The following is a 24,836-nucleotide window of genomic DNA, read 5'->3' as shown; positions in this document are numbered from 1 at the left end:
CACTCTCTGGAGTTTTCAAGCAGCAAGGAAAAAAAAACCCAGGAATTAGGGAATGTATATCCTATCTCCAGCAACAGAAATTTACTATATAGGAGCTATACAGGAAGAGAGAACTAAGGCATATTTAAAAAAATTCAGACAGTATGGAATACTGGCTGGCTCCAGAGCTTAATGATGGTAAATAAAGTCTTATATTTTTAGATTTAAGTTCAAACTTTAGTTCAGTTCAGTGATGACTAGAAGCCCCTATTATCTCCTTGGTTGTTCAATAACTTATGTAAAATCAGTTTGCGGACACAGTAGAATAAGTGTCCACAGCCCTAACAGCTACAACCACAACTGCCAAAAAATGTCAACTGAATGGGTCAGGAAGACTATATAGGCTTCCTCCCTTAGGTGGGGCCCTTTCCAGGATCAACTGTGAGCACTGTGCCCACATACAGGGAAGGTGACACACTTGTGCTATCATGGACACGGGATGTTGGTTTTCAGAGCCAATCCAATATCTTTCATCTACATGAAATTCACGAAGAAAAATGACTGTAGCAGGTGCTTACCCATAATGCCTTTGTAGTTGGTTGGTACAATGTCTTCGTTTCTAAACTTCGCTCCCTGCAGTTTCAGCCGTGTGTTCACCACCCAGAGTGGAGTGGTCAAGAGCACATTCACTACACCTACCACAAAAGTCCCCCACCCCCGCCCGAGAAGAAAATAAATCTTAAAAGTAAAACTCAAAAAATGCATAGTTCTACATTTTTTCCTCCTTTAATGTCAATGTACAAAATAATTATATAATAATTCACACAGTATATAAAGCTATACAGCAGGAATTTTAAAAAAGCCCAACACCCAGCAAGGATAACTACACAACTTCTAATTAAAATTATTTCTGTAGTTTTTCCAGTGAGGCCACAGAAGTTAAAACAATGAATTTTTCAACAGCCGATTAAAAGTTCCTTAGGTCAAGCAAATTCCCAGAGTCTTCAATGAAATTACTTCAGCGATTAATGTGGCACAACATGTTGAAAAGCATATCTATTAGTCACCACCCACATGGACTCAGTTATAGGAGAAGTCATGTTGTTCACTTTTGTTTGGGAATTTTTAAAAACCAGACAAGAAGTTCTGTTAAAATTCTTCCAATTTAGTTTTGTTGCCTGCAGAGGAAGGCAAAATTGGTGGGAAATAGAGCTCTGACCAATTAGATAACTGCTGGAAGTTCCACTCTGCATGATTCAATGACAGTTGTAAAAGCTACTGGTTCAACACCTACCTAGTTAAAGAAGATTTATTCATTCAAATTATCGCAAAGTTGCCAAAATCTTTCTTAATACAGACCCCTAATATCAGTAGGAACTCTATTCCCACTATGAATTATCCTGGAAGATAATGGCATTTATATACCATGGTAATGGGCACACTACATAGAGAAAACAGTTCAATATCTGTTACTTTTTGTCAGCAAAATCAAAAGAAATAATTTTATAAGTTTATACAGACACACAGACACAAATAATGGAGAGGTAGAAGATCTACAGTAAATACATAAGATAAATAAGAGACATAATATGAAGCAGTCCTCTATATTTATAAGATACAAAAAACAAAACAGTCAGCCAGCATGATCTCCAATGGGCTTCACAAAACAAGGTGGTCATTATGTAATATTTGGTTAAAAATCTCAGTTTCATAGAATCTCATGTTATAACATTCTATTTCATAATGCCTTATAGGTTCCATTACCTGCAACAAAACCGAGGACTAAATCTTTTCCTGTGGTTGAATGTTGGCCTTTGACCCAGAGGGCTTTGAGACTGTTAAACGTATAAAAATAAACAAAATTGGAGCAGCAGAGGCTGGAAATAACAGGGAACCACCCTCGATATGGTGCCAGGCTGAGGGGAAAAAAAAACAGGCAAAGTGAGGGTCAGAAAAGTACAATCATAAATTGAAAGCATCTCAGGTCTGATCCAAAGCCCACTGAAGAAATTTTCCATTGGTTTCAACATATTTTGGATCAGGCCTCTGAAGAAAAAAAAAATGCACTGGAAGCCAGATCCACAGAAAACACAGTTGTGGATCCAAGAAGGAATTATACTATGCCTTTCATCCAACAAGGATACTGAAGTATTTTTCAGATCCATCAACAGAGGAATCTTTCATATATTACTCGTAATACTGTACCTTTGGGATGGAAAACATCTATTCTTCAACAGGAACAACAAGCAAGCTTTAAAAATGGTGTTTATTGAATTTTCTTGTGTGTGGGGAGGAGGAGATTCACACAGCTCATACTATGTAGATACTGACTAAACTGTTTCAATATAATGGTAACAATCACACAATATAATTTAACTGTCACTGATTAAAATCACTCATTTGCTTATCCTAACAACAACACTCATGAATAACTCCATTGAAGTAAGTGGAGTTACAAAGGCAAGCATAAACAAAAGAAAATTATGTATTAACCCCATTTAGTTGGGAAAGCACAAAGTTAAATTTCTAAAGTTGTAGGTTTCCATGATTAAGTGTCAGTACAGTTACTGGTAGGAAGAAAGAAAGATGGAGCAAGAAACACCAATTCTTTCGCATGTTTCTGGTCCCTTCTATCTCAGGAAAAATATACATACACCTTAGATGAACCATTTACTCTATTTAAAAACAAAATAAACATGTAAAGACTTCATAAAAATCAGAGATACTTCTATTGATCTGTTTACAATATTGTTTCAGAAGAAACCTCCCAAAGTGCAAAACAGCAAAGATAAGAAAAATGTGTATTTTAGTGGCTCAGGTTACTAGTACCATCAATTAAATTTGTTCTGGTGATAGGAGTAAAGTACAAGTTATTGTCCTGAATTTTATCCAGGTGTTGAACTTGTCTAATATAATTCACATCAGGAAGATTAACTAAACCAGACCAGCAAAAAACTGTTTTCAACATTATTCAAGAAAGATGAGAATGAGGGGAAACGGATAAAGCAGGGAGGTTTTTTTTATAAGAACTGTCTGTTTTCCGTTGCAGACAAGGACCTAAGAAAAAAAATCTGTATTAGCTAAACCTGTTTTTAAAAAAGTCAGTTCACTACCACAAATATTTGTATAGTATGAAATGAGCCAACTAACACCCACTGTATGCTTGGGATCTTGCATTTTTTATTATTTTTCCAGGTGTCCAACCCACTTCTCCAAAACTAGGTTAGCTTTATCTAGGGCTCTTGTGTCCTGAGGGGAATCAATAGCTTTCCTGTTGCCAGGAAAAAAGAGTGGTGACTGTTGCTCGTCAACATGTGAAGCACACAGCTAGTCCACTTCAGGTGGTATATGCCTCCCCACAGCAGTACCCAGGAGAACAAAGTATCTGTCCTCCAGATGCTTGTGGTGCCAGCTAAAGGCAGAAAGGGCAGAACCCACCCCAACCCCCTTCACATCAGCAGCTCATATTTTTTACTTCAGCATGGGAGAAAAGGAGGCTGGGTCCCAGAATGGATATATGCAACCTCTCTCAAAGAATGGTTTACCAAACAGGTACATAATTTTTTCATCAAGTCTCTGCATGTGTCCATTCCATTTCAGGTAACTTATAAACAGTATAAGATTGAGGAAGGTGTCAAACTTTAGCAGAATAGGGAATGCAAAACAACTCACAAATCAAGCATCATCTTTTGAGGTTTTGGAGACAGCATTAAGGATTGGTGAAAATATGAACAGATGCTCTAGTCACAGCTCTGCAAATGTCACATAGCTAGAAAGCAGTTCATGCTGCTTGCACTCTTGTACAGTAGGCTGAAACTCCCTCAGGTGTAAAAACCTTAGCAGTATCATACCACAGCAGAATGCAGGAAAAAATCCAAAAGGAAATTATCAAAGGAGAAATGAGCTGACCCTTCATTCTGCCAGAAAAAAAAGATTTGAGGGGACAATCTAAACTGCTCAGTCTTGTTGGAAGAACAAGCTAATGTCCTGTGGATGTCCAAAAGATGGAGTTTGTCTTAATCTTTAAGAGTGAGTCTTTGAAAAAAAGGTTGATAAGTATATAGACTTATTTAGGTGAAAATCTGAAACCACGCGTGTTAGAAATGTAGAATGTGGATGTAAGCAGATCTTACCTTTATAGAAAACCATACAGGGGCTGGGAGATCAGCAACTAAAGTCTGAAATTCTGCTATGCTATTAGCCAACCTAATACAGTAGGCTTCTGATAATCTGGCACCTTTTGGACCTAGGTGGTGCTGGATTATCAGATTTGCCAGAGAATTGGGAGGTCCAGTACAGCTGCACGGCTTAACAGCTGGCCAGGATACAATCTCCCTCCCTCTCCCCTCCCCTTTCCGTCTCCTCCCTGCTGTAACCTGATCCTCCTCTCCCTCCCCTCCCCTTTCCCCTTCCCTGAAGGGAAACACTCTTCTCCATACTGTAACACGATCCCACTCCCTCCCCCCCTCCCCAACCTTATGGTCCCTCTGGTTACAGCCAGCAGTGTGCTGAGCGGCAGGCTTTTTAATCAGCTGGTCAGGAGCGCTTGGCATTTTGATGCCGGAGTATCAGGAGTGCCGAACAGTTGGATGCCGGACTATCAGAGTTTTACTGTAGCCACTAGGAACACTACGTACACGGAGAGATGAGAAAAAGAGCAACTAGTCATAAGGCTAAACAGGGATCCCAGTAAAGCTGACAAAACCAATTTTAGATCCCAGGATCTCTTACAGATGGGAAAAGCCTGTCCAACTCTTCCAAGAATCTAACAGTAGTAAGATTAGAAAAAACAGATCTTGTGGAAATAGCCATCAAGTGAACTCCCATGGAACCGAGAAGAGTTTTTGGCCTGGTCTACACTAGGAATGATAAAATGTGTTTAAGTAAACGTGTAACTGCTGAAATTTCAGCGGTTACATGATTACGGGGGGGGGGGGGGGGCAGAGAAGTGCACCGGCTTTTAAGCCAACTCTTCATGCATACAGGAAGCATGTGTGTAACCATGAAGGATAACCAATGAGCCGAAGCTCATACTTTCACATCCTTACTCTACACTGGGCGTTTTCTCTTAGGTGAAGCAGATAAACCAGAAGAAAAATATATGGAATCCTGTAAGGTAGGCGTACTCTTCTTCATTTCACAAGCAGAGGCCTGTGAAAATTCCAACTTCATCCTAAATTGGACCAATACCACTATTTTTCCAACTGCAGAGATGTAGAAGTGGGCATCCATGAAAACCACTTGTGACTGATGTAGCTCACAGCACATTCTGGGTGGCAGCAGCACTGGCTACTGTGTAGCACATGAATCAGCCACCTCTGGCTCCACTTGTGGGAAGGTGGCTTCACTGCCACAGCAAGCCTCCTCCCTAGGAGCAGAGCCAGCAGCCCTTGCTTGCCCAGCTCACAGGGAGGAGGCTTCGCTGTCCTGCCACATTGAAGCCGCCTCCCTGAGCGCCGGCCGAGCGTAACCAACATCATTAACCAATAAGCCTCACCGTATTGGTTAAATGGTTAGTCAGTTACACTCTAACGCCCCTACTACTACACAGCGCAGCACAGCTTTTGGCTACCATCAGTATTGTCTGGAAGACAGAAGTTTGCTATGAATTTGGGAGAAGAGAGATAAAAGGGGAAGCAAGGAGAGTTACTTAGATTCAGAGGAAGGAGGTATCCAGATCCAGGATGGGAAAGGGCATCCCAGCAATTCCTACTTCCATTCCTATGGCAGTTTCTCTGTGGCTGGTACAAATACCCTTGCCCCTCTCTAGGCTGGGTATCTCTATTAGGACCCACAATGACTGGAAGGAAAGACTGGGCTGGATTAGGAAGTGGCATAAGTGACCACCTCTCACATCCAGCTCTGTGTGGCTCACCAACCATAAAAAAGGGGAGGAGAAGAAAGCTGTTGATACCTGATCACGAGAGGCAAATTTGACCCCATGCACCAACAAAACTACCCCAAGATCCTCCTCTAGGTACCACTCTGGCCTCTGCATGATAATGTGGGGGCGGAACACACTGAGAGGCCAGAAACATGCCTCAGCCTTTCAATATTTCTATTGTGTGGGTGTTAGCTCTTACTATCTCCCAATTCCACCACATGGTATCAAAAACTGCAGAGTCCCTCATTTGTCAAGGATGAAACAGGTACTAAAACTTAAATTGCATAAATGGGCAGAGCTAGTACCTTCATGTCTTGCAGCAAAGATGAGTCTGGAACCAAGAAACAAAAGAGGTCTCTAGCTACCACGTATACCTCAGATATCATCTGCACCAAGGAGAGATGCCCCAAAGTGTTCACTGAAAATTAAGTCGATGCTGCAGAAGATCCTGATAATACAATTGGTCTCCATGGTGCCAAAGTTGGTGCTGTAGACAACAAAGCGAAGTTACTCACCTCTGGTGCAGTAACTCGTTCTTCGAGGTGCTGTCCCCGCAGGTGCTTCACTATGGGTGCTGGGCTTGCCCCAGCGCTGCAGACGGAAGCTTGTCATGAGCAGTGTTCGGCTGGCCCGCACATGTGCTGCGGGCTCGCGGCTTTCGCACTCTTTTCTGTCTCGTGCGGTCCGGCCCCCCGCCAGTTCCTCGAGACCGCCTCGGAGTCTGTAAGAGACAAGAGCAGAGAGAGAGAGGACTCCTAAGCGGGGAGGAAGGCGGGTAGTGGAGCACCCGCGGGGACACCACCTTGAAGAAAGACAGTTACTGCACCGGTGGTGAGTAACTTTGCTTTCTTCTTCGGGGATGTCCTCGCGGGTGCTCCACTATGGGTGACTGCGTAGCAGTAATCGCCAAAACGGAAGAAGGGCAAGGAGTCCCTATTTATCTGCTGTGGAGAGTACTGCAGTCGCCACTTCCCCATCTGGAAATCCTCTGGGAAGATAGACGTTGACCCTTTGACTTGTGTGCCAAGGAGACGAATAAGTGGTCCGTAAGCCTGAAAGGTTTAGTGCGATCTAGGTAGAATGCTAAGGCCCTGCGGGTGTCCAAGGAGTGTAGGGCTGCTTCTTGTGGTGAGGCATGGGGCTTCGGGAAAAAAAGTGGGCAGGATCACTGATTCGTTGACATGGAAATGAGAGACGATTTTGGGTATGAATCTTGGGTGTAGTCTCAAGACTACTCCATCTGAAAATTGTATATGGTGGTGTGGCCATCATGGCGGAAAGCTCGCTCACTCTGCGTGCTGATGTTATGGCAAGCAGGTAAACGGTTTTCAAAGTGAGGAAATGCAAGGATATAGTCGCTAGAGGCTCGAATGGCGGCCTCATTAGGGCATCAAGAACTACATCCAGGCTCCACACTGTTGGGACTGGGTCGTGCGGAGGGGCCATGTTGGTAAGGCCCTTGAAAAATCTCTTAGTAGTAGGATGGGCGAAAACAGAAACGCCATCTATCGGTGATGTGAATGCTGAAATTGCCGCGAGGTGCACCCTGATGGAGGCTAACGCGAGGCCTTTGTTCTTTAGGTGCAACGCATAGTCCAGGATGGAGGGAATCGATGGATGTATCGGATCGTGGTGGTTCGAGGTACACCAGGAGGAGTATCTGCGCCACTTGTGAAGGTAAGTTTTTCTCATGGTTTGTTGCCTACTGTTTACTAGGACGTATTGGACTGGAACGGAGCAGAGAGATTCGAATGGAGTCAGCCAGTTAGGAACCATGCTGTTAGGTTCAGCATTTGTATCTGGGGGTGTTTCAGGCGTCCTCGGTCTTGCGTGAGGAGATCGTGGAGAGGCAGAAGGTGGATCGGTGTCCGCACGGAGAGACGGTGCAGGAAGGGAAACCAGTGCTGGCGAGGCCAGTCCGGGGCTATGAGTATCAGCGCTGCCTTCAGCTTCTGAAGGACTTTGGGGATCAGAGGTATGGGGAGGAATGCATAGAAGAGGGGTCCGCGCCAAGTCGTAAGGAAGGCGTCCCCCAGGGATGCACGGCCTAGGCCCGCCCTGGTGTGGTACTTGCGGCATTTTGTATTGGCGGGAGTTGCAAAGTGGTCCACTCGGGGTGTATCCCAACGTTGGAAGATCTCGCATAGGACGCCATCGTGCATTTCCCATTCGTGCTTCACATGGAAGTGTCTGTTCAGGAAATCTGCCATCACGTTTGTGGTGCCAGGTAAGTAGGATGCCGTAGGTGTTATTCCGTGGCGAATGCACCAGTTCCAAAAGCGGATGGCTTCCGTGCATAGAGAACAGGAGCGAGCGCCACCTTGGCGATTCACGTAATACATGGCTGTGATGTTGTCCGTGAGTATCCTCACCGTGGTGTTTCGAATGTAGATGAGGAAGGATTGGCATGCATTGAAAATGGCATGTAGCTCTAGAAGGTTTGTGTGTAGCCGTGCTTCTTGTGGGGACCATCGGCCTTGGACTGAGAGAGAACCCATGTGAGCCCCCCAGCCTAGTAGGGAGGCATTTGTTGTGATTTGGTGAAGTGGCTCCTGCCGATGGAAAGATATACCTGACAGTAGGTTTGTGTGGCTGGTCCACCATAGGAGTGATTGGAGAACGCCAGGTGGCGGCGTTACTGGCCTGTGGAGATCGTATCTGGTGTGATCGTATACGAGAGACAGCCAGCACTGAAGGGCGCGCAGATGTAGTCTGGTGTATTTCACCACGTATGTTGTGGCTGCCATATGACCCATCAGTCTGAGGCATGTAATGAGTGGAACAGTAGGGCTGACAGTGATAGTGTGGATGGCTTGAAACCTTTGTAAGGGTAGGAACATTCTGCTGGCAAGTGAGTCCAGGCGGGCCCCAATGAACTCGATGTTATGAGTGGGGCGCAAAACGGACTTTTGCTCATTGAGGAGGAGTCCGAGCGATTGAAAGACTTACCTCGTGAGGTGAACCATCTGGGAGACCTCGTGTGCAGAAGGGCCCTTGAGTAGGCAATCATCCAGGTAAGGGAAGAAGAGTACCCCTTGACGTTGGAAGAAGGCCGTGACCACAGATAGAACTTTTGAAAACACCCTGGGGGCTGACGATAGCCTAAAGGGGAGGACCTTGTATTGAAAGTGGTCCTTTGCTACGACGAAGCGCAAGAACCTCCGGTGAGCTGGATGGATAGGAACGTGAAAATAGGCGTCCTGGAGGTCGAGGGCGGCAAACCAGTCCTGTGGATCTAACGCAGGGATTATGGCAGCTAAAGTTGTCATTTTGAATCATTGTTTTTTGAGATATTTGTTCAAACAGCGTAGACCTTTCTGCCCAGGAGGTCAAGTCTTTTTATGTCCTTATCAGAGCCTTGTTGTTTGAGGTGTGGGGCTCTAGCCCTCTGTTGAGCTGTGTCGACTGCTAGGGAGTTAGGTTGTGGATGGGCAAAGAGGAATTCCATGCCCTTCAGTGGTATGAAATATTTCCTGTCGGCCCGTTTGTTGGTCGGAAGAGCCGATGCTGGAGCACGCCACACTTCATCAGCTAGTTCCAGAATGCCTTCGTCAAGAGGGATGGCCAGGCATGAGCTATGCTGTGGTTGGAGATTCCTGAAAAGCTTGTGTTGCTTGTCTTTGAATTCCTGTAGCAGGATCTCGTGTGATAGTTCCAAGAGTTGTTTAAGCGGGTGGCTAACGGAGGTCATCTGGTGGAGGAGAGCTGTCGCCCGATGTGACTGCCTCATCTGGTGGGGATGAGTCTGGGATGGAAGACCCCAGTAGGTGGTCCCTGAAGGCAGTGAGATCCATCTCTGATGGAGGATGAGGTGGTGATGCTGAATCGTGCGGCGGGGTAAGAGGAGCTGGAGTTGGAGATCATCTGTGTGGTACATAATCGTAAGCAGAACATGATTGATAGGAACAGCCACTGCGGGAGTCTCGAGAGTGGCGGTCGATGTGATGACCTTTGTCATGCCGCAGTGAGCAGTCGTGGTGATAGTTGGAATGGGAGTAACATCGGTATCGGTACAGAGAACAGGAACGGATGTCTGATGCCCTGGAAGAAGCAGGAGACAGAGAGCTGCCTGTAGTGGTGTCTGCGGTGGGAAGGTGTAGCAGCCAGGAATGGCGAAGGCAGTGTGGAGGAAGCATGGAGGGATCCATGCCAATGGCTATAGCGGCGTGGAGAGCGAGGTACCGGGAGAGGCGAGGACAGTGCCGGCGATAGAAGGTGTGAGCAAGAAGAGCTCCGGCGCGGGGAGATCAAAGGAGCAGGACTCGGAGCTCCTGACCTGCCGGCGTTTATTGCAGAGACAGTTGGCGCGGTGTTAATCGGTGCCAGGGGCTCAGAGGCAGCCGCAGCAGCCGGCGCCGTGCCAGCAGGGAGGCAGGTCGGCGCTGCATAGTCAGGCACTACACAGAGGCTTGGAAGCGGTGCGGGTGCCGGTACCGTGATGGTCAGCTCCGGGTCTGCTCTCGAAGCCGACTCAGCTCTCTGCAAGGGAGGCAGAGGCGGTAGCTGAGGCAATGCTGCCTGGGGAGCCTGCACATGCGAAGGCTCCCGTGGTCGTTTCGGCTTTGGAGCTGTTGAGACAGAGGGACCTGGCTTAGCCGTGCCAGAAGTCCCCGGTCTTTCAGGCTGGCTTCCTTTGGTGTTCAGGGCAGCTGGTAAGGATCTTGTGGGAGAGATCCTGGGCTTTTTCTGAATGCCCGTAATCAGGGAAGAAGCCCTGTGCTTGTAAGGCTGTTGGTCCGGATCAATTTGCTGGGGCTGCAGGGCTCTATCAAAGAGAAGCATCCAGAGACATCTCTCTCTGTCCTTCCTGGCCCTGGAGGTAAGTCTGGTGCAGTGGGTACATTTTTGGGGGACATGGGATTCCCCCAGACACCGGATACATTCAGAATGACCATCGGAGGCTGGCATTGCCTCCCAGCAAGAGCTGCATTTCTTAAAGCCGGCAGCTGACATTTTGCCGGTTCCCCTGAGGTCCTCCTAGCTGAGTCTTATCTCTAGGTACAGATAATGTGGTGATAATGTCTCTATTATGTTGTCTTTATCTCCTGTTGCTTCTTTCTTTCTCTGTTTATGGTTTTTTTTTTTTTTTAAACTATGTACAAAGGAGCGAAGAGAAAACAGCTGAGAAGCGGGAGATAAGAACAAGCAGCTTTTAATCTTACTCTGGTTCAGGTTTTGTTATTCTATGGTTTTTCTTTTTTTTTTTTTTTTTTTTTAAGAAATGAGGGAAATAAAGGAGGAAGAGAAGTAAGGTATATATACAAGGGGAAAAAACTAGAAATAGTCTAATTTGGTGAAAAGCGCGGTTCCAAGCGTCTTCAGCCTGAGGCGGTGAAGAGGAACTGGCGGGGGGCCGGATCGCACGAGACAGAAAAGAGCGCGAAAACCACAAGCCCGCAGCACATGCGCAGTCCGGCCAAACACTGCTCATGACAAGCTTCCGTCTGCGGCTCCGGGGCAAGCCCAGCACCCATAGTGGAGCACCCGCGGGAACATCCCCAAAGAACTACTCTATATTGTTAGTCAAGTATGTGATAGGAGGGAGTTGCTCTAACTTCAGTGCCCACCTTTTTCCTGTGTGTTGTTGTTACGGTCCAAACCTTCTTGAACGAAGAGAGCTTCTTCTGGCTAGAAGAATGCATATGGTCAGATTTCTTCTGTCATTTGTGTGGTACCAGAGAAGAAGAGTGGCTTCTTTTCTCTGACTTCTTCTAGTGAGGGGATCCTGCCAATCTAGCAGTGCAGTCCTGGGCGGATTAAGTCTGAACCCCGTGTACTGCGTGGAAGCATAAAGCAGTTTCTATGAGGTGGTATTGAAATCTGAACCTCCCTAGATTTAAATCCCCTGCAGATAGGACATCTTTACTTAATATGTCTTCCCCTCAAACTCTAAAGAATGGGAGTAAGAATTGCTGACCAGCATAGACTTGTTATACCCAGAAAAGCACAAACACTGGGGACTTAGGCATGCCACAACACAGAACTTGAAAAGCTCAAAAAAAAAAAAAAAAAGCAAAGATTTGCCAAAGCAAGAACACTAACTAAAATTTTGAACAATAATTTATTTTGAAAACATGTAGTAAGAGAAAAAAAATGGTGAGTACACACACTCCAACTATCATGGTTAAAAGGAACAGAGAAGGACTGAGGCAGCTTTCTGCCCTTTGTACCTCAGGCTAACAGTGAAGCTTGCTGAGAGCACATGCACCACCCTGACAGGCAGCAAGATGGGAGGAAAAAAAAAATACTACTTTGGGTGTACCAGTGCACACACTTGAAATGAAATGAATATGTGCAAGCACTCAAAGAAGAACTTGGATTTTCAATTCTGCTGTAAGAGTACAAAGTTTAATTTACAGTCTTTCAAATCCCACTATTACCTCTTCAAATCTCTCTCTTAGGGTATGTCTCTCTCTTAGGGTTCGAACTAGGGTGGTAATGTAGGCAACCGGAGTTGCAAATGAAGCCCGGGATTTGAATTTCCCGGGCTTCATTTGCATCTTGCCGGGCTCCGCCATTTTTAAATGTCCGCTAGTGCAGACTCCGTGCCGCGCGGCTACACGTGGCACGGACTAGGTAGTTCGGACTAGGCTTCCTATTCCAAACTACCGTTACTCCTCGTTTCACTCCTCGGAATAGGAAGCCTAGTCCGAACTACCTAGTCCGTGCTGCGTATAGCTGCGCGGCACGGTGTCCGCACTAGTGGACATTTAAAAATGGCGGCGCCCGGCAAGATGCAAATGAAGCCCGGGAAATTCAAATCCCAGGCTTCATTTGCAACTCCGGTTGCCTACATTACCACCCTAGTTCAAACTAGGGTGGTAGTGTAGACATACCCTTACAGTGGACTCCTTGATTTTTGTAGCCGTTTACACTTTCTATACATTCCTCAGAGTAGATAATGGAAATGCAGAACTGTGAATCAAAGATGGTATAGGTTGGACCTCTGGTCCAACATCCTTGGAACCTGAGTGATTCTGAAGGAGGGGATTTGATGGAACAGGGAGGCCAGGTCTTGGGCTATCCTGGGGCTCCCCTCTTAGCCACCGATCTGGCCAATTCACTGCTACTGTCAGGGCTCCACCCTGGGCTCTACTCCGGGTGGCAGGATTCCCTGACTCCAACCTCTGACAGCTCCACACCCCCAGCCACAGGGGTTCCTTGCTCCTGGCTGCTCCACACTCCCAGCAGCTCCCTGCCCCCCAGTGGCTCCTGCCTCTGGTGGCATCATGCCCCCAGCCACTAGCAGCTCCACATCCCCACCTGAGGGACTCCCAGCAGCCAGGGCTCCTTGCCTCCAGCCTGTGGGACTCATCTCCTAGCTAGCAGGGCTCCCAGCCGCCAAACTGGCTGAGCTCCCAGCCACTGGCAACTTCTGTGGTTAGGGCTCTCTGTTCCAACAACATCCATTGTTATGCTGGACTATGGATGTTGCCAGACCGGAGAGTCCCAGACCACATAGGTTCAACCTGTACTAACTAGTTTACAAGACGCACACACTCACTCATTTGTTGGCATTTGCTTTCCCAAAGCTTTACACACATTTTATTGATGATTCTGCATGATTTTCCATTCACAAAAATCATGACATCTATGTCAGTGGATTCCTCTTTCACACCTTGTCTATTTTTAGAGGAGAGAGGAAAATGTTTAACATAGGCCTGATCTACACTGTCAGGGATGTGAAAAATCTACACTTCTAAGCAGTGTAGACAGAGCAACTTATACAGAATTCTTCTATCAACCGAACTACTGCTTCTTGGGCAGATAGATAATCTATGTCGAAGGACATTTGAAGTGTAGATTAAATGCTTAGTTTCACCAATTGTAACTGCATGGGTAAAGTCTGAAAAAGGCAAAATGTTCTTAGGTGAACTGAAATTTGGCTAGGATGCTAGGATTGGCAATTCTACTTTAGTATTAAGAACCAGGAATTCTTGGAGGAAGAACTCCAAGAAAAGGTTACATACACACCTACTGCTCAGTCAATACTTTTCAACAAGGTTCAGTAGTCAGGCATTCACTTCTACAGCATAGCTCTGTGGAAGCAAGGCCAGCCTAATTCTTCATCCTGGGTCCAAACAGCCATTTGTGGGGTTCTCCAGGTAGTGGGGGAAAAGAAAGAATTAACTTTTGACTGGAAAGCCTATCCCAAAACAGACTGTTATTCAATGTGGCTAGATTACCTTAAAGAATACTACATTTGTATGATTAGAAACTGATGCCCAAAAAAAACCCAGAAAAATGAAGAGACTGGAATATCCAGATATATGGAAGCTCACTGGATGCACATACAAAGCACTTTGGGAGGTTTACTTTTATTAAGAGAACTGTGAATATCTGTACTTACAGGCCTTCTTCTTTGATTATCTCTAGTAGCACTGTGTGTGTTGTCTTGGACTTGCGTTTCTCATCAACTATAAGATAAAATACAGAGGTAGCCAACCATTAGTGGGGCTTTGTTACTCAAGAAGGGGAATGAACATAAGAGGTGATCTGGCTGGACAGCTGAGGCAGTAAAAACACATCAAAGAGTCTCAAAGGAGAAAGCCCTTGCTCAACAACAGGGCAAGATAGACTTAAAGACAGCAGAGCAGGGGATGAGAACTTAGCAAAGAGGCAAGGCTAACGGAACTAACAAGGGCACTGTGATATGTTCTGGTGAACATCTGATAACTGAGAAGATGTTCAGCCATTTTAGACTGTGATATGCTCAGATGTCTGAAGACCTGCCCAGCAAACAGATGACCGTGCACAAGGAGCATAAAAACAGTGCAGAATCACACCCAGATGAAAGTGCACCCCATTTCAAGTCCCATGCAGCTACTCCCAAATGCAGCCTGATTTAAGGATAGTAAATATTATTAATTTGGATAATATGGGTTATAGGCTTGCCAACTGAACTAATCAGAAGATAATAAGGTTCTTGTCCCTGAATCAGGCTGAACTGAATATACCAGGGACCTTCGGGGGTTTAACAGGATTTTAACACGGAGACAAAATAACTTTAAACTTTATTAAAATGTATGGAATTTAATTCAAATAGCAATTTGAGCAGCAAAATAAAACAGGGTTACAAATTGAGTAACTAACAAGGGCATATCTTAGATATGTAATCTAAGATACATATGGTATTATTTCTGTAAGCGGTGGTTAATATACTCAGACCCAATCTTGATAACCTAGTGATAAAAGATGAAAGGTGAGCCTTGCCTCTGATACAGCAGTTCAAGTACAGGTTTCTCAATTCTCAGCTGAGAGGTGGCAAAGGCTAATGCTAAAAGCTGATTAAAGCTAACTTTATTTTTCTAACAGTCAGGAAAACTAAGTTTAAAGACAAAGTTTAGAGACTAATTTCAACTCCTAACTACTCCTGTCCTCCTCCTTTCTCTCTCTTTCTCCTTCTCCTAACAAAAACTCCGGGCACCCTGTTTTATAAGCGTAGCAGCCTGGGACCTCCTTCTCTGCCCAAATTTAAATTCCTCACCCACAAACTATTGAGATACACTTATTCCATAGGCTGGGCACATGTAACATGTCTGCACATAGTGATGACATGTACATACATATTCATGATTGTAGATCATTCTAATATAGAAATAATGTATGTTATTTTCATTCTTCTTATGGTATGCATGTTAAATTTGAGGGTATTCTTGGACACCCCATACCATGAAAAGTCATTCCATTTTATCACCATCTATCCAGGTGAAAGGTCCGGAACATAAGCAAATAGTCTTTTGCTGTCTTGGTGTAAGGTCCCAGACAAAAATACTAACTTGCTTTAGCTTAAGATACAGCATACAGCATGTAGTTTCTTGTGTTACATCCAAATTCCTTTGCTGTAAACCAAGGGTCAGCAACCTTTCCGAAGTGGCGTGCCAAGATTTAACTCTCCTCCCTGGGCCAGGCTGCTCTCCGGAGGAGGGGCTCTCTCCACCACGTGCTCTGTGGACCACTTGGATCAATGCAGACCTTTCTACAGACCACCAGTTTCTGATGAAAGCTCACCATTAATTACATAATTACGCCCAAGCCATTTTGCTAGTGCTTCAGCTGAGGAGAATGGTTTAATTTAAATTATTAAACAGATTAAACGTTTTAACTGTCTCATGTTAGTTTATCAAACTTCATTTTAAATAAAGTAAAATATAATGTCCAACAGAAAATGTTTCAATGTTTTCTTTATTTATGACAGGGATGGGGAACCTTTTTTGGGTCGGGGGTCCTGACCCACAGAAAAAAATCTGTTGGGGACCACACAAGTGAGAAGCAAAAAAACTCTTCCCAAAACCCCCAACCCTCACTTATGTGGTCCCCAAACTGAGACACCTCACTTTTCTGGCACTCCAGCCCCCACAGGGTGAGGGGGAAGAGACAGGGAGGACTGATGTTCAGAGCTTCCTACAGGCCAGATTTACTTTTCTGGAATTCCAGAGTTGGTGGATTTTGTGGACCCCCTTAGGCTCTGGGGTGGGAACAAAAATGAGGAATTCAATGGGCGCGGACATGGCTGCCAGCGAGTGGGATAAGGATGCAGCATCTGGGGTGAAGGATGAAGTGAGGAGGGCAGAATCTGGAAGGGAGTTTGGTGGCAGGAAAGACTGTGGAGTGGGGGTACAAGAGGGAGTTCAGGGGCAGGAGGGGGTTGGTGGAGTAATGCATGGTGGAGAGAATGAGAATGCAACCTAGCTAGATGGGGAAAGAAGCAAAGAAGTGGGGAGTAAAGGAAAGTGCAGCTTCTACGAAGTAAAATTGAATTCTCCCTCACATCTTCCCTCTGTTGCAGCCTAGCTCCCCTCAGCCCCATGATCCCCACCCCAGCCTGATCCCCTGCCCCTTCCCATCCTGCCCCGCATCCTCCTTCACCCACCCTCCTGCCTTCACATCCCTTGGGGAGCAGCACTGGGGCCAGGAGTGGGGGAGAGAGACAGTCTCTTCCCTTCCCAGCCCAGTCCTTTGCCTGCAGGCTGAGGCTCCCGGGCTGGGGCAGGCACAGCTTGAGGCTGTCCAGGCCTGGCTCCAGCTCAGATGGCACAACAGGGTGCTGGAGACTTGGTTCCCCATCCCCCCACACAGCCTGCAGGGAGCAGCATGGCGCAGCCCAGGTCCCAGCACACCACATGTGCGAGCCGCCCAGCCCCACCCCCTCCTGAAGCAGGAGACAGCACCAGGGACACCTGCGTGCACCTCTCCCTGGCTCCACAACAGGTAGCCAGAGCTGGTGCTCCAGCCTGTAGCTGCACGGCTGAGGCTCGAGCCACAGCATGGGCTCCGCACTGCGTGGGGGGGGGAAGAGGCAGGGCTGAAATCGCGCTTTGTGTGCCAGTAAAAAAAAAAATCCGTTCCTATGCCAGGGACCAGTGATCCTTCTAAAATGTGGGACAACACAGCTTCCCAGGTGATTAATCAGCCCCGCCCAGTCAGAAACTCAAGGCTCAGCGCAGGGAGCTGACTGACTTGGCAGAGTTGATTATTTACCTGGGAAGCTATAGTGCCACGCAGCTTAGAGGGAACACTGTTTCTAGCCCCTGCTATAAACTATAATAAAACAAATCATTAGACCATAAGAAAGTATATAGATGTCTATAGGCAAGCAAGCAAGCTTGCCCTATAGGCTACATAAAAGCCCCCAGGACATGGAATCAGAAAGACATGAGCCAGAGTCTAGGATGCTGGTGTTTAGACACTTACCCTGTAGTCGAAGTCTAGCTGTATCCAAAGGAAAAAACACTGTCATTGCAGTCATGCTGCCCTGAAAAATGTTAAACATTTAAAATTATTAGCAAATCTTCATATATCTGTCTGTAATGAGTTACATACACAATTACAAGTTTCTTAGAAAAAAAAATACTCCTCAGAATTAAGAATTCCACTATATACTTTGTTAAAATCTGCTTTCCAATCCCTGTTTGTTAACCCCTGTAAATTTGCACTCAACATCAAACATTTTCTGAATAAGGTAAAGAGTAATATGCACATAAAAATTAAACAGATATCAATGACAACTTGAAACTTTTGGTCACAGGATTAGAGAAAAGGCTTTCAAATGTGATTAAACAAACTGAAAATAAATTGAAATGATTGCAAAGCTCTCCTTTAGCATAAATCTTTAGAAGTCTGATATCATTAAGCAGATAGAAGAGCACTAGTTTGCTTTTCCATTCTCACTTCTACCCCAACTATATCAATCTAATAAAGGTTATGCTGGGAGAAAGGATGTCAGAATGACATGGCTTTCATCCCTCTAAATTAGAATCAGTATCGTGTCCTAGAGCACAATACAAAGGGGCATTGTATTATAGGAGTTGCTGCCTCCTAAGAGAGACAAAACAAAGACAGCAGCATGGGGTGGGGCAAATGGGAGCTTATACACATGGGAAGCCAGCTTTTAAGATGGCTCTCCACACATGCTGGCTCTGTAGAGCCACCTCCCCTTCCCTTTCAGCCTCCCACAGAGGCAGCATGGGAGGGAGGACAGGCAGGAGCTGGTATCCGGGGGGAGCCAGCTTAAAAGACAGCTCTCCACAAGTACCAGCTTCACAGAGCTGCGCTCTCCCCACCCCATTGCTGCCTCTGTATCAGAGATAGCAGTGCGGGGGCGGGAAGGGCAGGAGGGATGAGGGAGCATCGGGGAGCCCAAGCCCACTTCTGACAGGGGCTGCTGTTGCGAAGCAGTCTGTCTGCAACAGGCCCAAGCTCCCTGCTGTATGAGCCGATACATGTGAGGGGCCAGCTTGAAAGCTAGTTTTCTGCATGTACCGACTCCTGCCTATCCCACACCCTGTGCGGTGTGGAAGTGGGAAGAGGGTAGGCAGATGCAGTGCTTGTGAAGAACCAGCGTTTAAGTCAGCTCCTGATGGGCACAGGCTCCCACCTCCCCCCACTTGCTGCCTTTGATAAAGTGGCAGAGGGGATCGCGGTGGGGGGGGGGGGGAGGGGGGAGAAGCAGGGGAGAGAGTGCATGTAGTTGTTAGGATTAGCCAATATACCCAGGTGTAAACAAGTCCGCCACAGTGCGCCACCAACACGGCCGATGGCCCCCCGGTTTATTAGACGTGCGGGCCAGTCCCGCCGTAACCGGTGCAAACCGCCACCGGAGGCCCGCCCTGTGTCTCTCTATTCCGTTCTCTTGAGTATGCACCCCGAGATGGATTCATTGGCCAGCGGAGTAGGGGGGTTCGGGCCCGCCCCCTCTCCGAACCCCGGCCCAGGGCCCTGAAGGCAGGGACTCACGGTCCCTCCCTAGCGGATGGGGGAAGTGCCCCAAAACACACCCGCTCACGGGCTCCACGACCCTGCCCTGGGCCGCTTCCTACTCCGCCAGACCTTAAAGGCTCGCCGCTGCCGCCATACCCGGCCTCACCTCTCCCTTCCCATTCCTCCCTGCCGCTCCGTTCTCCTCCCCCTCTCTCGCCGTGCCGGCCCCAGGTTTAAATCCCCCGCTGGCTCCGCTCTCCCCGTGCGTCACTTCCCCCGCGTCGCCCTGGAGCCTCCCTTCCCCCATGACCTCATGGGCCGGCGCCCCCCTGACCCCTCCCTTCTGGGCCTTGTCTATCGGTGCCCTTTGCCTCCCAGCGCTCCCCGCGCCGGGTCCTGGCGCGTCAGCGCAGCCCGCCGTCTTGGGGCCATACGGGCTCCCCGCCACCCGGCGTGTCCGCCCAGCGTACCCCTGAGCATCCTGAGTGCGGGGCGGGAGCGCCCCATCACACCAGGCTTACTGGTTAATTATTTACCCGACTATACACTAACATCCCTAGTAACTAGCCTTGCCCATGGCAAGGTTATTTATTCCAGTCAGCTATCCTGCCCAAAAAAGGTTCTTGACATTTAGCTGACAGACTTCCATCAATGTTAAATTGTCTCTCAACTGCTAACCCAACTATGTAGTACAGATTATCTACGTCAGTGGTCAACAACCTTTTTTATACTGTAGAACAGCAAACCCATTCACAATCTTTTGGCAGACAGGTAACATTTTATTTGCATATTCATTATACAAATAACATATATGCAAATAAAATGTTAGTGGTCCGCCAAAATATGTACCCAAATCCCGGCCCCCAGAGCAGCCGCAAACAGTTGGCTTCAGCTGCAGTAACCACCCACCACTTGGTGGCATAGAGCCACTGTGAACAACCGGCTTGAGCTCCAGCAGCCGCCGGCCATGCACCCAGGGTATACACCAGCCCCATGTGCATGGCCTGGCAGCATGCTGTGACCCAGTAGCCAGCGGTTCATGTCCCAGCACTGGTCCGTGGACTGGTGGTTGGGAACCGCAAATCTACAGTCACCAGGATTGGTAGATATGCAGCTTTCCAGGGGAGGTCTACACAAGTGCTATAGCAACACAGCTGCAGCACTGCTGCTAAGCTGTAGTAATATAGACAGTTAATACAGCAACAGGAGGAATTTCTCTGTTACTATAGTAAATCCACCCCCTCAAGAGGCTGAAGAATTAGTCTGTCAACCTAACTGCATCCACAGTGGGAGTTATGTAAACCTAATTATGTTGCATTGGGCATGAATTATTTCACAGCCCTGAGCAACAAAGCTCGGTCAACTTACCTTTTAGGTGTAGGCCAAGCCTTACCCCTGGGCATAATGGCAAAAGTAGAGACAAACTGTATTTTTAAGGGGTTCATTCTGTGAGCAAGGGGGCATATCACTGTCACATGTAATCTGGAGGTGCAAAGGGGAGGGAGAGAGAGAACAGGAGGGACTCGACCCAGCCCGAACACTAGCAGACCTCACATCTCAAAAAGGGTGAGATTAGACTAGGATGGGGGTGACTCAAGACTTTTGTTATATCATAAGTTTCTGTGACTATAATTTCTTAAGAATAAAGTAACTATGGTTAAGAAATTACACGATTAAAAGTCTGATTCCTCGCTGTCACACCATATTGTCCAAAAAGGGGTTAAACAAAAAGCTACAATTATTATGTCTTTGCACGTATAAGCATTTAGGGGTGAGAGATACTTATGAGGTCTGAGACCCTGATTTGGGAATTTAAAACAGCCAGTAGAGTGCAAGTTCCAAGGGAGCATTCAGATCTTGAGAGTGTAGCCTAGAAACCCAATGCTAGACTTCGTGACTAGATTCTACACAGATTCAGTTGGCTTAGAAGCACATGGGGCCCAGCAGGTGGGTCTACTAACAATAAACTGGTGACTGTGTAGAGAGGAACCACTGAGCCTGTTGCAACACTTTCCATCACAGCAACTGCAACATCTTGAGTAGCAAATCTGTTTCTGTAGATGAACAACTTGGTCAATTTAAGTTGCTTCCAGTCAGTTGCTGAGTTGAGTGCCTCCTGATGTGAGGAAGATTTTTTTTATTTGTGACAACAAAAATTAAATAAGAACACAAGAACAGCCATACTGGGTCAGACCAAAGGCCCATTTAGCTCAGTATCCTGTCCGCTCACAGTGGCCAATGCCAGATGTCCCAGCAGGAGTGAACACAACAGGTAATCATCACATGATCCCTCTCCTATCATCCATTTCCAGACAAAAGCTAGGGACACCATTCCTACCATCAGAGTTAATAGCCATTGATGGACCTAACCTCCATGAATTCATTTAGCTCTTTTTTGAACCCTGCTAAAGTCCTAGTCTTTACCACGTCCTCTGGCAAGGAGTTCCATAGGTTGACTGAGCGCTGCATGAAGAAAAACTTCCTTTTGTTTGTTTTAAACCTGCTGCCCATTCATTTAATTTGGTGACCCCCCTAGTTTTTTATATTAGGGGAACAAGTAACTTTTCCTTATTCACTTTTTCCACACCAGTCATGATTTTACAGACCTCTATCCTATTCCCCCTTAGTCTCCTCTTTTCTAAGTTGAAAAGTCCCAGTCTTTTTAACCTCTATTCACACAGGACCCATTCCAAACCCCATATCATTTCTGTTGACCTTTTCTGAACCTTTTCCAATGCCAATATATCTTTTTTTGAGAGGAGGCGACCACATATGTACGCAGTTGAGTAAATTCAGTTGGAGTTGTTTAATTCCATGGAACAGAGTAGGTTATTAAAGGGGATAAATGCCGTACCTTCTCCATTCAAATTCCAGCTGATGTAACATGCCCTCTGTGGGTATGTCTACACTACAAAGGTATTTCTAATAAGTTATTTCAGAATAGTAACTGCTGAAATAACTATTTCAAAATAGCACATCCACAGTACCGAGAAGACTTGAAATTAGTCCAAGGCAGGTTCCCCTGATGAGTGGACATTCTACCTCAATTTAGAGCCCCAGGAAGCACTGGAGAGTAATTACTTTGAATGACACTGGGGAGGAACTATTTCAAAATAGCAACAATGGAGAGTCCATACTACAGATATTTCAAAATAACTATTTTGAAATAGGAGCTTCAGGGGGTAGCAGAGTTAGTCTGTTACAGAAAAAAAAAATGGTCTGGTAGCACTTTATAGACTAACAAAACATGTAGATGGTATCATGAGCTTTTGTGGGCACAGCCCACTTCTTCAGATGACCGGAGTTATTAGTATGGGATATGAAAACTCGAAATAAGAGGGGAAGGGAAGGGGGGAGAAAAAGGGAAGGGGTGATAGAGAGAGCATCATTAAGTATCTGGAGAATGGGTACTTAAACCTAAGCAGATAAAAATCAAAGTCAACAGATTCCCAAGACAGGAAGGATACCGCTCAGAGAGCTGTTAGCACCTTCAGTGGTTAAGTAGGTAGTGTTCCAACCTATTTTGAAATAGGTGATATTCCTCATGAAATGACGGTTTATTATTCCAGAATAAGAAGCCTGTTGTTTCGAAATAATTTTGAAATAATGGGCTTGCTATGTGAACCACCTGAAGAGGTGAAAGAGGGCAGCTAGCAGAGAGATAACTTACTGTGGGGCAGTGGGCAGAACTGGGGAAGACCCAGCTGGTGACCCCCTACCATGCACTGGGTTCAGCTGCTAGTCTTGACTGGACTAGGAAGTATGGAACTTCCTCTTTCTCTGCATGGCATCTGGGGGGAAAGAGTTGGATCCACCCCCAGATTTCATCATTAGGTGCAGGAAGCTCTGCAAATTTTCCACACACGCCCCAACTTCTGCACCCATCAATTCTCAGCTGCTGGGGAAGGAGCCCTGTACAGGCAACTGCTCTCACATCCACCGAACTCCCATGTATTCAGACCCTCCACCAAGCCTCACCCATGCACATTCAGAATGCCTTCTAAGGAAGCCCACTTCCCCATATCATCCTGAGGAGTCACTCACACTCAGAACCCTACCTGACCAACCCCTAAGCAGCTCCTGAATCCACACCCCACATCTGGACTAGGGATGCCAATGTGTAGACTACTACTCAATTAGCCAAGATTATCATTTAATCCTGTCAACCTCGTGCATATCCCCCCACCTTGCTGCCTTTGTATCAAAGGCAGCGGGAGGGGGGGGGGTTGGCGGCAGCCAGTGCCCCTGGAGTACTGGATCTGCCGGCCACCTCTGACAGAGGGTGAGGGAGGCAGGCAGGAGCCAATACATTCAAGGAGCCAGCTTTTAATGCAACTCTCTGCATTTTCCAGCTCTTTGGACCCAACTGTCCCCCCCTTGTTGCCTCCTATCAAAGGCAGCATCACGAGTGGGGGTAAAGGAGGCTGCTCCACGGCAGTAGCCCCTGTCCACTCGGGGGCCGAGCTCCCCACGGACAGGGGCTGCTGCCATCCCACACTGCTGCCTCTGTATCATAAAGCAGCGCAGGGCAGCAGGAGCTGATCTGTGTGGGGAGTCAACTGGCTCCCCTTGTGGACCAGTTAACCCTTGCTGATAGAGAGGCAACAATGCGGGGTGGCAGGAAGCTCCCTGGAGTGGGGCAGGTACAGGAGCAGGAGAGTGAGGGCCAGCCGGGTGCCCCAGCGGAGGAAGAGGACACCAGTGATACCGTCATCTTGTCCCTGGAGCGGATACCTGCCAGCTACGACATCTCCCAGGCCTCTTCAGAAGCCGGGGGAGGGATCCTCAGGTGAGTGGTGTTTTTCCTCACTCAGAGGGAGGGAGGGCTAGTTGCACAGGAGATGAGGGGGCAACTGTATACCATGTGTCATGCTTGCTGCTCTGGCTGGGCACCGCGCACATGCAACTTCGTGCCACATTACATGGAGGCAGCAGGCAGCCCGAGCACGCCTGGGATCCTGCTGGACACACACATCATTCCGGGGGTGCGTGTGTATGAGCGCGCAGGCTGGGAGCAGGCTAGCCACAAGGGTGCAGGCCAGGGCCCACACCCCCAAAGGAATGTCTCACACACTATGGGGCCATGCCTGCCAGTGCAAGACAGCAGCTGCGTCTGTACACATCGCTCTGAGCCATCAGAGAGTGCGGCCCCCAGGGGCCCCCGGCTGCTCCCAGCTCCTCTGCCACCCTTAAGGGAATCCCCCTGAGGCCACATTTCCCCGGGCTGCTTGGCTGTGGGTGGAGGGGGAGGAAGCAAACAGCCCATTCCTCTGAGCCGCAGATTATTGGTCTCAGCTCACAGAAGAGGACACGGCCTCAGAGACAGTGTCTGCAGGGATGACTAACCGCCTCTCCCTCTTGCGTGTTCTCCACAACCGGGAGTGAGGGGCCAGTCAACCTGTGGTACAGGCTGGAGTTTCTGAAGATGTGGGTGTCATGTGCTCTGCCCGACCACCCCACAAAAACGTCTGTGAAGTGTCCATGGTGGTCGACTGGGGCCTGCAGCATGATGGAAAAGTAGCCTAAAAATAAGTAGAAGAATGGCTCTTGCGCAAGAGAGGGGTTTTGCATAAGAAGGAACAGTATAGACTGTTCCTTGCACAAAAGCCCTTTGCACAAAAATGACAGCTCATTAAGTATGCAAATGAGGTGTGGCGATATTCACCACGGCGCCTCATTTGCATATGTTCTTACATAAGAAAGCACAACGTAGACGTAGCCCCAGAACGATTTAAACCCAGGCAAGACTACCATGCCTCCAAGGAATTCAGGA

The 24,836-nt window shown here is 47.2% G+C and overlaps 1 protein-coding gene across 2 annotated transcripts in view; it reads right to left on the bottom strand.

Moving 5' to 3' along the window:
* The window catches only part of SLC25A17 (solute carrier family 25 member 17), a 67,943-nt gene that overhangs the window by 25,830 nt on the left and 17,277 nt on the right, over positions 1-24,836 (bottom strand). For both annotated transcript variants that reach the window (XM_075913586.1, XM_075913509.1), the window contains exons 2-5: positions 17,558-17,618; positions 14,214-14,280; positions 1,744-1,895; positions 558-674 (exon numbers count right to left, since the gene is read on the bottom strand). In XM_075913586.1, the coding sequence (XP_075769701.1) occupies positions 558-674; positions 1,744-1,895; positions 14,214-14,280; positions 17,558-17,612 (391 nt within the window). In that variant the 5' untranslated portion in view covers positions 17,613-17,618. The remainder of the gene's footprint in view (positions 1-557; positions 675-1,743; positions 1,896-14,213; positions 14,281-17,557; positions 17,619-24,836) is intronic.

Source organism: Pelodiscus sinensis, chromosome 1 (assembly GCF_049634645.1).
Source record: "Pelodiscus sinensis isolate JC-2024 chromosome 1, ASM4963464v1, whole genome shotgun sequence".
NCBI classification, from domain to species: Eukaryota; Metazoa; Chordata; order Testudines; family Trionychidae; genus Pelodiscus; species Pelodiscus sinensis.
The sequence above is the reverse complement of the archived record's forward strand: the minus strand, read 5'-3'. Positions and strand labels throughout refer to the sequence as shown.